Source organism: Siniperca chuatsi, linkage group LG21 (assembly GCF_020085105.1).
Source record: "Siniperca chuatsi isolate FFG_IHB_CAS linkage group LG21, ASM2008510v1, whole genome shotgun sequence".
In the NCBI taxonomy this organism is placed as follows: Eukaryota; Metazoa; Chordata; class Actinopteri; order Centrarchiformes; family Sinipercidae; genus Siniperca; species Siniperca chuatsi.
This window is the reverse complement of record NC_058062.1, coordinates 962,545-979,589: the sequence shown is the minus strand read 5'-3', so window position 1 is coordinate 979,589 and position 17,045 is coordinate 962,545. Positions and strand designations below refer to the sequence as shown.

The 17,045-nt window shown below is 43.5% G+C and overlaps 1 protein-coding gene and 1 long non-coding RNA gene across 3 annotated transcripts in view; one reads left to right on the top strand and one right to left on the bottom strand.

Annotated features, from left to right (window-relative positions):
• The window catches only part of LOC122869018, a 33,081-nt gene extending 16,254 nt beyond the window's left edge, over positions 1-16,827 (bottom strand). The window contains exons 1-4 of one of the 2 annotated variants that reach the window (XR_006376223.1): positions 16,498-16,827; positions 8,905-9,084; positions 8,209-8,372; positions 6,963-7,032 (exon numbers count right to left, since the gene is read on the bottom strand). This is a non-coding gene — a long non-coding RNA (uncharacterized LOC122869018). Of the gene's footprint in view, positions 1-6,962; positions 7,033-8,208; positions 8,373-8,904; positions 9,085-15,581; positions 16,181-16,497 lie in introns of those variants that run through there. The other variant, XR_006376224.1, reaches the window with a different exon arrangement.
• LOC122868993 (keratin, type I cytoskeletal 13-like) lies at positions 105-9,133 on the top strand. The gene is made up of 8 exons (XM_044181515.1): positions 105-1,238; positions 1,591-1,673; positions 5,323-5,479; positions 6,577-6,738; positions 6,829-6,954; positions 8,023-8,097; positions 8,179-8,327; positions 8,933-9,133. Exons 1-8 carry the CDS (start codon positions 768-770, stop codon positions 9,039-9,041), a joined length of 1,332 nt encoding a protein of 443 aa, XP_044037450.1. The 5' UTR covers positions 105-767; the 3' UTR covers positions 9,042-9,133.
• Positions 16,828-17,045: the final 218 nt, after the last annotated feature.

Sequence of the window (17,045 nt, the reverse complement as noted above, 5' to 3'; positions counted from 1 at the left end):
CGTTGTTAGTACAAAATATTTGTATGCACAGATTTAATCCTCTCCATTGTTTTCTTGTTTCCAAAATGTTTGTAGTTTAGAATAAACAGAGCGTCCGATACGACCTTTTCCCAGCTTCTTCCTGCAGGTCTTCATGCTCTCCCAGGCCATCCCAAGATTTGTTCTTGTCTCAAAAAACATTAATTTAACAATCATTTTGTGTGATAGAAGCAATAAACTAGGCTAGGTCTTTCATTATAATTACAAAGGATGAGATTTTACAAGCCACCATTAACTTTAACCACATTGGTGCCATTTAGACTCCCTGTAACTGTATAATTATCTCCAACGCCCACACAGAAATTAACTGACATTTACCAAAGCTCTCACTGAAACCTAGAAGTTTTCACTACACTGTACTTCTGTAAATTCACTTTTGATTGACTGAACTTTTCCTGCCTTTGGACAGATTTGCTTTCCCTGCTTGTTAATTACAATCCAAAGGTCCAACCAGGCCTGGAGGTCCTGGTGACCTTACACCCTGGTCTTGATAAACAGAACCCATCATTATCACGCAAATAAGCAGGTTTGAAGGTTACATTTTTCCCTGACCATCCCCCGCCACACCCAGGACAGGCGTAAAGTGCACATACCTGGCTCCCCGCCTGTATTTGCTGAGTGACTGAGCTCTTTGGCTGCAGGAGGTTTAAATAGGAGGCGAGAGTCCTGCGGCTCCTCACTCTCCTCACAGTGTCGTCTCCAACCACAGCAGAAAGACAGCATCCATCATGACCTCCATCATGTCTCGCTCTAACTCCGGGTCGGTGAGGACCTCCACGGGGAGGACCTGCGGCACCATGATCGGTGGTGGACAGGTGTCACATGTGAAGTCTGGCAGTGTGTACGGAGGAGCAGGAGGCTGTGGGGTCCGCATCTCCTCCACTTCCAAGGGTGGAGACTACGGCGGTGGCTACGGCGGTGGCTACGGCGGTGGCTACGGCGGCGGCGGTTGCTTTGGTGGAGGCTACTCTGTCAACTATAACGTGTGCGGTGTGAACGACGCCGTCATCGGCAACGAGAAGTTCACCATGCAGAACCTGAACGACCGCCTGGCCACCTACCTGGCCAAGGTGCACTCCCTGGAGAAGGCCAACGCCGAGCTGGAGCTGAAGATCAGGCAGTTTGTGGAGTGCAAGGTCGGCCCCAAGGCCAGGGACTACAGCGCCTTCTACGTCACCATCTGTGACCTCACTGCCAAGGTAAAACTCGTCCTCACAGGTAACGTGCAGGTTCAGTGAAGGAGCTCATGATGATGATGTGTCATCTCCTGCTACATCATCTGTAGATCTCCAGACTAACTGGGTGGAATTTATAACACATATTGAAATATTGGTTGTAGATTCCTCCTATGATTATATTTTGGTACGTCCCTCTACAGAGACGTTTGTGGAAAACCTTTAGTGCTTTCATCAGAAGCCATATTGATGATATTATATATTATTTTGAAAACGTACTACTGGCATCCTGGAAGAGAACATAAACTGGAGTTTTGGTTCTCACATGCGAGTGATGAGATGATGAAACAGTGAAAACTCTGTTTGTCTTCTCCAGATTCAGGACGCCATCAGGGTGAACGGAGCCGTCCATCTGCGCATCGACAACGCCCGCCTGACTGCAGACGACTTCAGGGTCAAGTGAGTCCCCCCCCCAGCAGCAGTACTTACTGTAGTAGTAGTGTAGTAGTAGTAAGAAGCAATAGTAATAGTACAAGTAACAGCAGTAGCAGTGGTGGTAGTTGCAATTGTATCTGCAGTAGTAACAGTATTAGTTGTAGTAGTAGTATCTGCAGTAGTATCTGCAGTAGTAACAGTAGTAGTTGTAGCAGTAGTAGTATATGCAGTAGTTGTAGTAGTAGCAGTTGTAGTAGTATCTGCAGTAGTAGTAGTAGTATTAGTTGCAGTAGTAGTATCTGCAGTAGTTGTAGTAGCAGTATCTGCAGTAGTAACAGTATTAGTTGCAGTAGCAGTATCTGCAGTAGTTGTAGTAGTAGTAGTTGTAGTAGTATCTGCAATAGTAATAGTACAAGTAACAGCAGTAGCAGTGGTGGTAGTTGCAATTGTATCTGCAGTAGTAACAGTGTTAGTTGCAGTAGCAGTATCTGCAGTAGTATCTGCAGTAGTAACAGTATTAGCTGTAGTAGTAGTATCTGCAGTTGTAGCAGTATTAGTTGCAGTAGCAGTATCTGCAGTAGTATCTGCAGTAGTAACAGTAGTAGTTGTAGCAGTAGTAGTATTTGCAGTAGTTGTAGTAGTAGTAGTTGTAGTAGTATCTGCGGTAGTAGTAGTAGTATTAGTTGCGGTAGTAGTATCTGCAGTAGTTTGTAGTAGCAGTATCTGCAGTAGTAACAGTATTAGTTGCAGTAGCAGTATCTGCAGTAGTTGTAGTAGTAGTAGTAGTTGTAGTAGTATCTGCAATAGTAATAGTACAAGTAACAGCAGTAGCAGTGGTGGTAGTTGCAATTGTATCTGCAGTAGTAACAGTATTAGTTGCAGTAGCAGTATCTGCAGTAGTATCTGCAGTAGTAACAGTATTAGCTGTAGTAGTAGTATCTGCAGTTGTAGCAGTATTAGTTGCAGTAGCAGTATCTGCAGTAGTATCTGCAGTAGTAACAGTAGTAGTTGTAGCAGTAGTAGTATTTGCAGTAGTTGTAGTAGTAGTAGTTGTAGTAGTATCTGCAGTAGTAACAGTATTAGTTGCAGTAGTAGTATCTGCAGTAGTAACAGTATTAGTTGCAGTAGTAGTATCTGCAGTAGTAGCAGTATTAGTTGCAGTAGCAGTATCTGCAGTAGTATCTGCAGTAGTAACAGTAGTAGTTGTAGCAGTAGTAGTATTAGCAGTAGTTGTAGTAGTAGTAGTTGTAGTAGCAGTATCTGCAGTAGTAACAGTAGTAGTTGTAGTAGTATCTGCAGTAGTAACAGTAGTAGTTGTAGTAGTATCTGCAGTAGTAGTAGTAGTATTAGTTGCAGTAGAAGTATCTGCAGTAGTTGTAGTAGTTGTAGTAGTAGTAGTATTTGCAGTAGTTGTTCTGCTGATTGGTTTAGATGACAAAGTTACTGCATCAGTTTTATCTGATTATAGATCTGGTCTAGACCTGATCAGACCTGATCAGACTGCATGATGAGTAGGTTTGAATGAATCTGTGAAACCGCAAAAGCATGAGAACACAGTTTCAGATGGATAACGAAACCCTGTGACACTGATAAACAGGCTCAGGTGTTAATTGATTGACAGGTGAGATATTCATGTTTTATCATGCAGGAGCTCCACTTCAACTCCTAAATCTGTTCCTATGAAGACAAACAGGCTTCAACACGCTGCAGGAAGTCACATTCATTCATGCAACAACTATCTGTCTCATTAAAGCTGACACATTCTACTAATTGGTGTTTTACTTAATATGACCCAGCTGAGAAGCTGTAGATTTCTCACTGTGACCTGCTGCAGCATCAGGCACAAAACCCTTTAAATTAGGTCTTAAACATCATCGAATGAAGGACATTTGTCACGAGATCAGCTGGTCACATGTCGACCTTCACCAACAAAGACTGAAAGACACATAAAGGGCGCTTTCACTGCTTTTAAACCTTAATAAAATGCCATTTTCCACCATTTATAACTGTGCAAAGATGTGTTTAGTTTGACAGATCAGCAACTCTGCTGCAGCTCCTCTCTGTGTTGTGACAGATGTTTTGAAGGAGAAGGAGAAGCTGCAGCAGAGTGGTCAGTTTCTCAAAACCAAAAACATCAGGGGCCTGTAAAAATGAAGAAGAACATTTTAATAAAAAATCTGGAGCAGCTGCGATATTAGCTGCTAGCTGCAGTAGTAACAGTACAAGTACTAGGAAACACCATTTTAATAAAAGTTTGGTTGAAAACAGTGACCCTGTCGTGTCCATGCAGAATATTTTTTATTTTATTTCTTTATTCCGACACCTCCGCACAACCCTGCAGGAAGGAGCGGCTTCATCCTCTGCTCGGCCTGCGTGTGCAGCCCCGCCCTCGGTCAAACAGACGCACAGCACAGACCGGCAGCAGAGCAGAGAGACGGAGACGTTACGTTCTTAGAGAGTCCCGACCTCACAGCCTGCACGCTGTTATTGGCTGGGTGCTACACACTGCGCTGTTATTGGCTGGGGGCTACACACCGTGCTGTTATTGGCTGGGGGCTGCACACTGCCTTGTTATTGGCTGGGGGCTACATGCCATGCTGTTATTGGCTGGGGGCTACACACCGTGCTGTTATTGGCTGGGGGCTACACACTGCCTTGTTATTGGCTGGGGGCTACACGCCATGCTGTTATTGGCTGGGGGCTACACACCGTGGTGTTATTGGTTGGGGGCTACACACTGCGCTGTTATTGGCTGGGGGCTACACACTGCGCTGTTATTGGCTGGGGGCTACATTCCGTGCTGTTATTGGCTGGGGGCTGCACACTGCGCTGCTATTGGTTGGGGGCTACACACTGCGCTGTTATTGGCTGGGGGCTACACGCCGTGCTGTTATCGGCTGGGGGCTACACACTGCGCTGTTATTGGCTGGGGGCTGCACACTGCGCTGCTATTGGTTGGGGGCTACACACTGCGCTGTTATTGGCTGGGGGCTACACGCCGTGCTGTTATCGGCTGGGGGCTACACACCGTGCTGTTATTGGCTGGGGGCTGCACACTGCCTTGTTATTGGCTGGGGGCTACATGCCATGCTGTTATTGGCTGGGGGCTACACACCGTGCTGTTATTGGCTGGGGGCTACACACTGCCTTGTTATTGGCTGGGGGCTACATGCCATGCTGTTATTGGCTGGGGGCTACACACTGCGCTGTTATTGGCTGGGGGCTGCACACTGCGCTGTTATTGGCTGGGTGCTACACACTGCGCTGTTATTGGCTGGGGGCTGCACACCGCTGCCCAAAGGTTGACGCCCAGAAACGTCCCGAACACAGCAAACTAATAAGAAACTAAGAAAATTCGGGCAGAGGGCCGCAGCTCTGCAGATACAGAAGCCGCCACACACTTCTAGCGGGTCGTAAGTGATGACTGAGAGGGATTATTTCTGTACGAGTCTATACTTAGTGACATTTATGTGCTGAGGTTTCACGTCGTTGTTGCCTCAGTTAGTATTTAGTGTTGATATTTACAGACGGGGGACAAATTAAAGGAGATCAGATCCAGAATCAGAGTTTAATAGCAGCTCTGACTCATAACAGATTTAATAATGTTTATACAACCAGCAGAGCATCATAGCCGTCACTCACCCTCCTCTTCCTCCCGTTTCCTCGCCTGCAGGTTCGAGAACGAGCTGGCTATGCGTCAGTCGATAGAAGCCGACATCGCCGGGTTGAGGAGAGTCCTGGATGAACTGAACCTGGCCAAGACCGACCTCGGCGTGCAGATCGACTGTCTGAGGGAGGAGCTGGTCTTCCTCAGGAAGAACCACGAGGAGGTCAGTGAGCACGAAAAACACCTCGACCGGACTGTGTCAGGTCCTGTTCATTTACTTATAGAGCACGTTTAAAACCAAAGCACTTTACAGAGACATATTAAATATAATTAAATAAGTAAATAAGTGTAACAGTAGCAGACAGATTACAAAACATTTCATTTTAATTAGAAAAATCAGAATACGTTTCATAATTAATCATTTAAATAAATAAAAATAAAATAAAAAGCCATTTCTGTCATTTTCATTAGAACATTTTTATTGTCAGCCGATGTGTAAAAGTTCAGGTCACATTCAGTTTGATTATCACTGTGTTATCCTCTGTACACTGAAAATCAATTGTCAATGTAGTTTTCCATTTTAATTTTGGCAGTACAGTATTTATACAGTTTCAAACTTTAAAATTAAAAAATGTATTTGTTTTTTAATTTGCTTTTAATTTTGTCATATATTATGCGCACATCAATGGAAAAGTACATTTCAGCTTAATTAATTTATTTTGTTTAAATATTGGCAGCCACAGACTCACAGGATCGACAGCGTAAACGCCCCGCTAGCAGCCCCCAGAGGCCGTGCTGCTCATTACACCCGGACACACTGCGTGCCCGACCAAAACCCCTAACACTCAAACTGAAATGATTTAAAACAGAGAAAAGTTTATTCTGACAATCAACGTGCTGTATAAATAAAGATTTTTTACATTTTTATTTTTTATTAGTGCAACGCGACATAGTAAAAAAAGGTAGGAGATGTAAGAAAATATAGAGACAATAATACAAAACAATAAGGCAACAAAGAGAGGTTATGATTTGAATTTGGTGATTATTATTATTATTATTGTTGTTGTTGTTATTAACCATTTCAGCACTAACGTGATTGATTTTCTGATGTTCGCATGGCTTTCCCGGACAGGCAGTAATCCTAATCTTGAACTAAAATAGAATATAATAGATAAATATAACTAGAATATAAATATCCGTTAAATAACGGCCTCAGTGAAGGACTAGTCTGAGTTTAACTACCTGAGGACAGAGCCCGTTAACGTCAGCGCTGATGAAGAGCGGACGCAGTAAACGGTTGTGTTTGCGGTTTATCTGCAGGAGCTGCTGGCGATGCGAGCTCAGATGAGCGGTCAGGTCCACGTGGAGGTGGACGCCGCTCCAGCACAAGACCTCAACAAGATCATAGCCGAGATCAGAGAGCACTACGAAGCCATCGCCGCCAAGAACCACAGAGAGCTGGAGTGCTGGTTCCAGACCAAGGTAACGCCATGACATCACTTCCTGCGGACGCAGAGATTGACCTTACGTTCACGTGTAGATTGGATCTGTGTGTGTTTGTGCCCGGTGCAGACAGAGACTCTGAACCAAGAGGTGGTCACCCAGACGGTCCACCTGCAGACGTCCAGGACGGAGGTCACGGAGATCAGACGGACGCTGCAGGCTCTGCAGATCGAGCTGCAGTCCACGCTGGCCATGGTGAGTGTCGCCGAGCAGGAAGCACTCTGATCTTCTACTGCAGTAAAAGTACTGACACCACAGCGTAGAAGTACTCTGCTACAAGTAAAAGTCCTGCATTCAAAACTTTACTTCAGTAAAAGTACAAAAGTATCAGCATCAAAATAAACTTAAAGCACCAAAAGTAAAAGTGCTCATCATGCAGAATCATATATTTTATATTACTGGATCATAATTATTGATGCATTAATGTGTTCATCACTTTAATGTTGCAGCTGCTGAAGGTGGAGCTACTTTTATTGACTTTATATATATTATATATATATATTACTCTAAATACAGCTGGGCAGCTTGTGAATTTCACCACAGGATCAATAAAGTCTTATCTTTATTCATAATAATACATTATAATTTATTTGTTGATTATATTTTGTTTTATTAATCTGGATCTGCAAATTAACTGAAGTTATCAAATAAACGTAGCGCAGTAAAAAGTACAGTGTTTCCCTCTGAGACGTAACGGAGTCGAAGTAGAAAGTAAAGTACAAGTACCTATAATTGTACTTCAGTACTTAGTTACTTCACTGCTGGTGCAGTCGTCATGACAACGTGTCAGCTGGTTTGATTGGATTCTGTCGACATATGAAAATTGGCAAAATTGAAACTAAATCATGTGTCAGTGTTTTTAAAAAGCCAAAAGTTTTACACATTTTTGCATTTTTATACAAATTTAGATTTTTGTAAACAGTTAAACTATTTTTTTTTTCAAAACTATTTAAATGTTAAAATGAAAAAAAAAGAAAAAAGATCTGAATTTTATTACCGAACGTCGAACGTTGAAAAAACTAACTCACCGGCAAAATTCTTAGCAACTTTTAAAGGTGGAAAAACTGTCAGGCAGGTGTGAAGTAACAACCGACATGACAGAGAAAAGTCTCTTCCATTAACATCCATATAAATCATGTGAAATCAAAGATGGCGCGGGATTCCTTCTGCTCAGTGCTGCCAAATAAAAATGGCGTCTCCGTGGAGCTGGAAAGCCGAGTGAGAACATGCTGTGAGACAACAACTCGTGTTTTGTTTCTGCAGAGAGCGTCGCTGGAGGCCACGCTGGCTGAGACACAAAACCGCTACGGCGCGCGGCTCAGCGGGTACCAGATGCAGGTGAGACGGTGTTTTACTTCATATTTCAGACTGTTGTTGCTCTTTTGCGGTACAGTTTGATGAAGCCTTTAACCTCCTCAGGTGTCGTGCCTGGAGGAGCAGCTGACGCACCTGAGGGCCGACCTGGAGAGGCAGTCCCAGGAGTACCAGATCCTGCTGGACATCAAGACCAGACTGGAGCTGGAGATCGCCGAGTACAGGAGGCTGCTGGACGGAGAGGCCGGCAGCTGGTGAGACTCAGCAGGAGGGTCGGACTCAGGGGTTCATGGTCCCACCTGAGGAGGCCCGACACCGGGTGTGGGGGGTTATGGACTACAAATAAAACTTGTTTAGACTACTTTTGGGCCAATAAAGAAATAAGTAATTAGATTATTATATCTATTATATTATTAGATATTAGATTTATTATATAGTATTAGATAAGTGGTAAGTATTTAGTAAAGAGTCATTAAGTATTCAAGTAGTTGCAGTAAATTAAAGAGCAATTTAGGAAGAAAATCAGTGAAAGTAATTAGTATTTCAGTTGTGAGTTATAAGTTGTTAAGTAGGAAGTGAAAAGTTATATTTGTGGTATCTAATAATTCTCCGTGTGTTCCCTGCAGTGTGGAGAAGCTTTGAAACACTTTAGACCTTCATGTTATATAAATAATAAATAAATAAAATCAACTCAACAGAAAATATGATGTCACTGACTAAATAAAATCTGAAAAATTCAAATTATTTAAAAAATGTTAGCGCGGATAATTCCATTATCGATGTCTTCAAAATGTCTCGTTTTTGTCCAAAACCCAAAGATATGCAGCTTACCGTGATCTGTTTTCTGATTGGTCGACAGCGTCCAGTCAGGCTCCTCCTCCTCGACCCAGAAGATCAAGCGGACGGTGATAGATCCGCAGATCATTGATGGGATGGTGGTCTCCTCTTCCTCCCACCACGGCCACTGAGCAGCTGCAGAGGGCGACAGCCAGTCATCCTCATCCTCGTTCACTGATGTTGACAATAAAAATGAAAACAATAAAACGAGAGTCCAAATAAACTTTTCATCCATTTTCATTTTAACAGCGTTTCTGTCGGTCCTGTTGCTATGGTTACCTGCAGTTTATTACACTTTTCTACGGTCGAGGTGTGATGCAACCAGTAAATACCAGTACAACGAAATGCAGTTCAGCATCAAACAGCAGCAAGTACGTACAGATACGACTGGATGAATATTTATAAAAACACAAATGTCAAATGAATCAGTACGGAAGCTGAGAGCGGCCATGTTTAAAAAACAATTAAAGTAATTTTCTGTGATAATTAATTATCAGAAAAGAAAACATCTGTTACCCCGAGACATTATAATATAAATATAAATTATAAAAATGACCTCGTGACCCTGAGATGAAGATACATGAATGTAAATCCTCCTGAATCTGACGAGTCAGCTGATCGAAGTGACTTCATTCTGTTTCGAGCATCGTTATACAAAAATAATGATAATAACAACAGAAGCTGCGGCTGCTCGCGGCTTCCTGAAGACTCACAGCATGACATGAAACTAAAATGTAACACTGTTTGTTTACTTTGAGGGATATTTATCTCAATATTGCAAGAAAGCAAAAGGTGGTTTAACCACTTTGTTATTCTGAGTTTACAAGATAATGAACTTAAATATAAGATAAAGGGATTCAAATCACAGCTGCTTTTTTTAATAATAAACTCCAGCCATCAGATAAATGTAGTAATAATAATAACTATTTATGTAGCACCGTTCAAAACAAAGAGTAGAAAAGGCAGAGTAGTAAAAACAAAGAATAAATGTAAATATTTGTTTTTGTAGAAAGTGTCCAAAACGGAAAAAACTCAAACAAACTTAGCGTCCGTTTCGTACGGAGTGAGCTCCGCTGCAGCTGTGACACTGTGGCTTTACTCCAGTCGCACGCCAACGCTAAAACTTATCTTTAAATCAAACTTTATCACAAGGAAACACAATGCAATTTACATTCTAATGCATGTAGCTACAAGTAACATGTACAGTAGAACACGGCGAATAAGGTAAGAACACGCCGCGTGCCGCACACCGACACAGAAACTACTCGGAAAGCTTTTCGTAAATAAACTCCACGTTTGGGAAATGTGTAATACTGTAAAGAAGTTCTGCAGGTTTAAAGTTTTGACAGCGTGAAGCCTCGGGCCCAAGAGCGTAACGGCACTGCCCCCTGCTGGTCCTCGCCAAACATCCATTCGACCGTTACAGTTCACTTTCCCCTTTTTTTCCCATCTTTTGTCATTTTTGCTTCACATTTTGTTGCTATTTTTTTAAGCCTCTACTGAAACTTGTACTTTTAAAGCCCTCTCGGTGTTTTGCCAGCTCTGCAGGCTGTTTCACGCCTGCGATCAGGATTTAATTACCTCCCATCACCACAGGTGAGACATTATTTATCAACCCCTCTGGGCTTCATTCCTCATACCTTACCTGCACAGCAGAAATTAATACTCCTCTCCTCCTTTTTTGATAGACAGACAATTTGATTTTGTTGGTTTTCTCATGGGAAACAAAGAAAGTGAATATTTCTAGAAGAGCGTGGTTATAATAGCCACATTTTAGAGGTAAAAAGAGGATTTTTAAACGTTTCTGTTTCTGTTTTAAATGTTAATGGTTCTGTCAGGTTTCTGCCTGTTAAAGGAAGCTTTTCCTTGCCGCTGTGGCCAAGCGCTCGCTCGTAGTGGGATTTGTTGGGTCTCTGTAAATAATATTATAGTGCTCTGTAGGAAAAGTGCAGTGAGATAACTTCTGTTATGAACTGAATTGAAATTAATGGCCTGATGGAGACATTCATTCATTCATTCCCACAGTGAGAGTTGTCACTTTGGTCCGTTTTATTTATACAGCCCAATGTCACAAATCACAACTTGCCTCGAGGGGCTTTCCCACAACGTGGCTGAGTAAAACAGGTTTGTGTCGCCACGACGAGATGCTTAATATCCACACTGCTGAGTGTGTGTGTGTGTGTGTGTGTGTGTTTGCAGTGCCTCTGGGGACCCTCATTAACATAAATACTCCACATCCTAAACGCAACCGTAGCCTAATCCTAACTCCACCCTTCACCCTGATACAAATCTTAACCCTCAAACAGTTTAAGGAATGAGAAGGGACAGAATGCCCCCCCCGTCTGTCTGCAGGGAGTTTCTGCAGCAGTTTCTGCCATCTCAAATGTATAAATCATTATAAAAGTGCACAGCAGCTTCAGTGCCCCTCAGGCTCTACGTGTGCTTTCATTGCTTCTACCTCTCACAGTTTAATGTTCCCTCATATTCTCTTAAAACTTTGGCTGGTAGCTTAATTCCAGTAAAAGAGAAAAATGAAGAATGCATATTGACGTTTCATAACATTAAAAACAGGTTTGTGCAAATGTTTTATGAGCAAAATCCCAAACATTAAAACTCGTCATGTTGTGACGATGGTGTGGCGCGTTGACTGCCACTGCAGCGCACACGTTTCTTACCGCTGTGGAAGATGCTGAATTTAAGATTTAAGGCTGTTCTTCATTTGGTGACCTGTCAGCAGCAGCAGTAGCAGTTTGTGAACGCAGCCTGACATTTATTGTTTCATTAATCTTCTGCCCCTCCCCCGCCTCAGGCTGCTGTCAACACGCTGATCATAAATCAGTTTTCATGATGTGTGCGCCGATGGCCAGCTCTCCTCTGGGGGAGCGGACTGTGGACTGTGGACGGCGTCAGATCCAGCTTATAAGAAACTGGCTCGCACCTCTGCAACAAAACCAACTTTTAGACTTTGTTTCAACATTATTAACTAAGGGAGCCGTCAACAATGTAAGATGCTGTGCAGCTCTTTAAACCTTCATTTTGTCTTCGTGAAACAAGAAGTGAACGGAGGTTTGACCTTTCTAGAGGCGGCACTAACGGGTTCATAAGATCAGCTGTCGGCCGGTTAGCGGCTGTGCACGTGGTCATGGTTTTAACGCTTCAGATTCCCGATCAGCTGCACGCCGGTTTCTGTTGCGACTTGAAGGCGCAGAGTTAAACCTCATTGTTGGAGTTGATTGGCAGAAGGTTTACAGAGCTTTAGCTCCATTCAGAGCTGAGGTGTGGTCACAGTTTGGAGCTCAGCGCCCTTGAGCAAGGCACTGACCTCCAAATGGCCCCGGACGCCGACAGCCAGAGAATGTAACTTTACTGCTCAACCGACTGACTGACTTTAATCACCCCCCCACCCCCCCACCGCCCACACTGACCCTGCGCTGATCCCTTTTTAACACGACTGCACTGTAACACTACTGACGTGCGTCACAGAACATTTTAACAAAATCCACGACGACTCCGAGGCGAGTGTCGAACGCTTCGAGTCGCGACCCCCCCGTGTCTTTTCAGCCGCGATGGCCGCATGGCTCTGTGGAAGGAAATATCTCTACAACTAGTGAACGGGTTGCCATGAGATTTTGTACAGACAGTCGCGGTCACCTGACAAGCTTCTTGTTAAAACGGAGAGATTTGGTGTGAAATAATAACGAGACAAAAAGTTTAATTTAGAAAATATCTACTTCTAACCAACGCTGGACTACAAACCAGGCATCTGCCCCAGGGCCCCCAGACCTAGAGGGGGCTCCACATTCACTGCGTGGCAGTTAGTTTGTGATAATGTGATTGATTAACATTAACTGAAATGGATTTTTACCCAGTCCTGAGGCCCTGTCTCGCAGAGGGGCCCCCTGTCAAAATATGGTTGTAATACCTTTAATATTTCAGTTCAAATGAAGCTTACGTGCTGCATATTCCTAAATAAATCTGCATTTAATCAACTTATAACCAAACTAAGATGGGGACACACGGGGCCCACGGCCTTTTAGTGGATTAATCCAGCTGTGGTTATTGAGTGAAAATGTTCTTGCGTCAGAGTGGCAGCAATATGCTTCTGTTTTCTGACAGCGAACACACCGGGAGGGATGATATGTAGCTCTTGTTCCTGTTATTTTATTTTATTTTATTTTAAGTTATTTTGAATTTGATCAAATGAAAGAAATGTTGTGAAACTTCACGATCAAAATGGAATCGGTACAAAAATGATGTCTTTGCTTTCACACTAACAGGAATCATATCAGTTTCAGTGAACGCTGAACTTCTCATTGCTTAAGATCTTTTGATCATAGTGCAATGAGATGACTTCTGTTATGAACTGGCGCTATTTAAATAAAGAAATTGACGGTTTGAAGCAGAGCAGCAGCAGAGAGCAGAGCTTGCTTGTAGCTTCTACCTGCAGGTATGAAAGTCCATATATGGACACTAATACACGAATACCTGCATGCATGCATGCAGAGACATACACGCCCGCAAATCACTCCCATCATTCAGGGATAAGTGCTTTACTGGCTGCAGGGAAGCTGCTACATGTGACAGCAGATCGCTGTCCATCAATCAGATCCGCAGTTTTCATTCCTCAGATCCGAACTGTGCGAGATGAACAGATTAACTCTCAACTCCCAGCTCACACAGCGGCCATCAAACCTCCTCTTCAGCTCTTATACTCTCACAACTCGAATGAGAGATTTGACTCACGAGTAGAATCTGAACACACAGACAGCATTCACACACTTTCTGATCGTTCATCTCCACGATGCTGCAAATAAAACTCAAACAAAGTCAAGTTGTGTCAAACTTAAAACCTGCCGTACATCACGTTTATAGGGATGGGGTTCAACTGCATTTTATCAAATCTGAACACAGTTCTGAATCCACTTATCAAATCCCAATACTTTAAAATCCATTATTGAATCTCTTTAGGTAGTTTATTTGGTGGAAGTAAGACGTCTCTTAACCACAGAGACTCTCCTGAGCTGAAAGGGTGCCGGGTCTCTGCTCTGTGACGTTCGTTAACCCTGTCCGGCCTCAGTCTGCTCCTCACTGTGCTGCAGCTGCACCAGTAAAAAACACCAGAGTGGAAATAATATTCCTTCTGCTTTAGCATTCAGAAAATATCAGCTGAATAACTGTGTGATTGTTGAGTAGGAGGCTCTGAACGTTAGCCGAAGGTGCAATGGTTGTTGCTCTGTTTCAGAATCTGGTGTAACAGCGGCAGCAAGCTCAGGTCGCGCACCCGTCCTTCTCATCAATCATGCTAGCCATTATCTATAGATAACAGTGAAAAGGTGGAGAAGCAACTACATGAAGAAACATTATCCCAGCTAGCTACATAGAAGAATCGATACACACAGCGGAAATACTTACAGTTTGTGTGTGGCAGTGCGTCTTTGTCTACACGCTGAACGGTCTGCCCACTTCCTGAGGTAAGACGAGGTCCAACCATTTTAACGAACATTAGAGCAGAGACATTTTCAATTTTCAGTTGTGAGTGCGACGGTGTCTCAACTGGATTCACCTGCGAGGAACACTCACACTCTGCTCACAGCACTGGTTTCAGAAAGCACTTTAATCTCCTTAAAATCCCCGTAACTTTGCTTAACTCCACAGAATCCTATTTCCCAAACGACTGCAAAGCTCTCGTCCTTCCTTTCCCCCATGCATTCACGGCAGAGGGCTTGGCCCTTTTCATCCAACACACTGACTTTGTGAAAGAGTGATTCCTCTTCTCTCGCATGCTTTTGCATATTGCTTCACAGAAGATTCTGGGATCTATTACCTTCTGCCTGCTGTCACTCTGTTTAGCCTTTAAAAAGCACGTTGCTGCGCAGCCTCACATGCAGTTTCGTCGAATGGACCAAAACATGTAGCTGCCTTTTTATCAGGCTTACTGATTGAGACTAAAGTCTCTGGCCTGCAGAGCCTCAGACAGGTCCATCATCAGGTTTTTAACAAAAGCAACTGAACTCAGCTTTGCTGCTAGACCCTCGTGCATACATCTTTCACTTGGATCTCGGTTCACATCTTTACTTGGTGATTGTACAGTGCAGCTTACATCGTCCAAACAGCGTTTACGAAGCCGCCCCCCTTATCCCTAAGACTCGACCCATCCTTCGAAACACACACCTACTTCAGAGACTACAGCATCAAGCCCTCTTAAGGTCTTTGGTGACTGATTGTACAGACAGCTGTGAAGTGGTTGAGGAGTGTAAAAAAGCTTAATAAACTAAAAGTAAACGAAATCTAGCTTAATGTTAACAGTTAGCTACCGAAGGTGGGAGGCAACCTGCCGCGAACTATCTTGCGTTAAAGTTATAGTATAATTTTGTTTCACTGAAACATTGTTTAAGCAGAACACCAGAGCCGGTTTGTCCCCCTACCTTGCCACCCACCTATCACTGACTGAAGTGATCGCTGATCTGCTAGCTTTAGAAGAAACCCACTGACTGAAACCCTGTGAAAGTTCTGATGTTCGCGAGTTCTTACATCACCTCCTTTAGGCCTCTGTTCTCTACAGCTACGAAGAAATTGTACGAATTATTATGACCGAGAAAAGTGTAAAAATATATACGTTGTTGAAGACGTGGGAAGTTAAGCGTCCCCTGATGACACAGAAGAGCGCAGACCTGAAGGAGTGCTGTTTTTGACTCAGATCCACCTCCTGCAGTATCGTTGCCTCCCCCTCAGCTCTGCGGCGCCCCCCTGAGGAGGCTTTAGTCTTTGTCCTGCTGAATGTCTGTTGCAGACCAGATCCTGTCATGTCACCAGGGTTAACATGCCGTCCTGAACGAAGAGTTTCATATTCATTAGTGATCAAATCAGAATAATATAATATTCTCACTCTGAAAGGAGTTATTCTGCATAATGAGTACTTTTGGTACTTTAACTGCATTTTGCAGATAAAACTTCTGTACTTTCACCTGCAACAGAGTATTTTTAGTCTGTGGTATTTATACTTTTATTTAAAGCTCCAGCGTGGAGGATTTAGCGGCCTCTAGTGGTGAAACTGCAGTTTGCAGCCATTTGAACACCGCTCGCCTCGCCCTCCCCTTCCAAGCGTGCAGGAGAAACTACGGCGGCCAGGAAACTCGCGGAAAACACGAAAGGCCCTCTCTAGAGCCGGTGATTGGTTTGTCCATTCTGGGCTACTGTAGAAACATGGCGGTGCAACATGGCGGCCTCCGTGGAAGGGGACCCGCTCCCTCTGCAGATATAAAGGGCTGATTCTAAGGTAACGAAAACACAACGCTTCTTATTTTCAGGTGATTATTCACTAATGAAAACACACATATATAATATTACATTCCATTTCTGCCGACAGCTGCTCCTGAATGTTACACGCTACTTCTTCCACCGCTGCCCGTCCCTGCATGTATAGTACAAGTCACATGCAAGTGGATGGTATTCGCGAGTAGCCCTATTTATTTGAAAAATAACTATATATAGCGTTCCTGGCTAACACATGTAGTGACTCCGCTAAAAGCCTGTAGGCGAAGGGAGTAAAATCAGAGGGTTCAAATGGTTAACACTAAACACACATACCACAGATCACAGGAGACCCGCCGGTCACCATGACGACACAACAAACCAGGGCTCTCACTCGATCCCTCTGTCAGCCGGGGGCGTTTTCTCACAGCGTACACCTGAAACAGGACTCTGTCAGACAGGTGAGAGCCTGGTGCCGGGAGGCGTTTCAGTCATCGCTGCTCTGTGAGCTCTTTGTGCCGAGAGAAAAAACTGCAGCGGCAGCAGCAACAACGGGATATACTGTTCCCGCTGAGCGTTATATCACACAGCCGGCGGGGACAGGGGCGTGGAAGGAGTACTTACATCCCAAAGTACACACAGCGGTGGAAAGTACCAATCAGTACAGTACAGTATCAATATTTATAATCCAGTAATATATATTATTCTGAAATTGGTCATTCTGCGTGATGAGTACTTTCTGATGTTAATACTTTTGTACGTTTAAGTGAAAATTGAATGCAGCCTACTTGTAAACAGTATTTCTACTTTCACAGTCCTTTAAGGTTTTAAAATGTTCCACAAGTATTTCACTGTTTAAAAGACACGCAGTGATAATATGTTTC

Excerpts from the sequence above, each read along its gene's own strand:
- LOC122868993 (XM_044181515.1), top strand. The coding sequence starts at position 768 with ATGACCTCCATCATGTCTCGCTCTAACTCCGGGTCGGTGAGGACCTCC. Across the intron at positions 6,955-8,022 it reads TGCAGTCCACGCTGGCCATG|AGAGCGTCGCTGGAGGCCAC; the intron begins GTGAGTGTCGCC and ends TTGTTTCTGCAG. Across the intron at positions 8,098-8,178 it reads TCAGCGGGTACCAGATGCAG|GTGTCGTGCCTGGAGGAGCA; the intron begins GTGAGACGGTGT and ends TAACCTCCTCAG.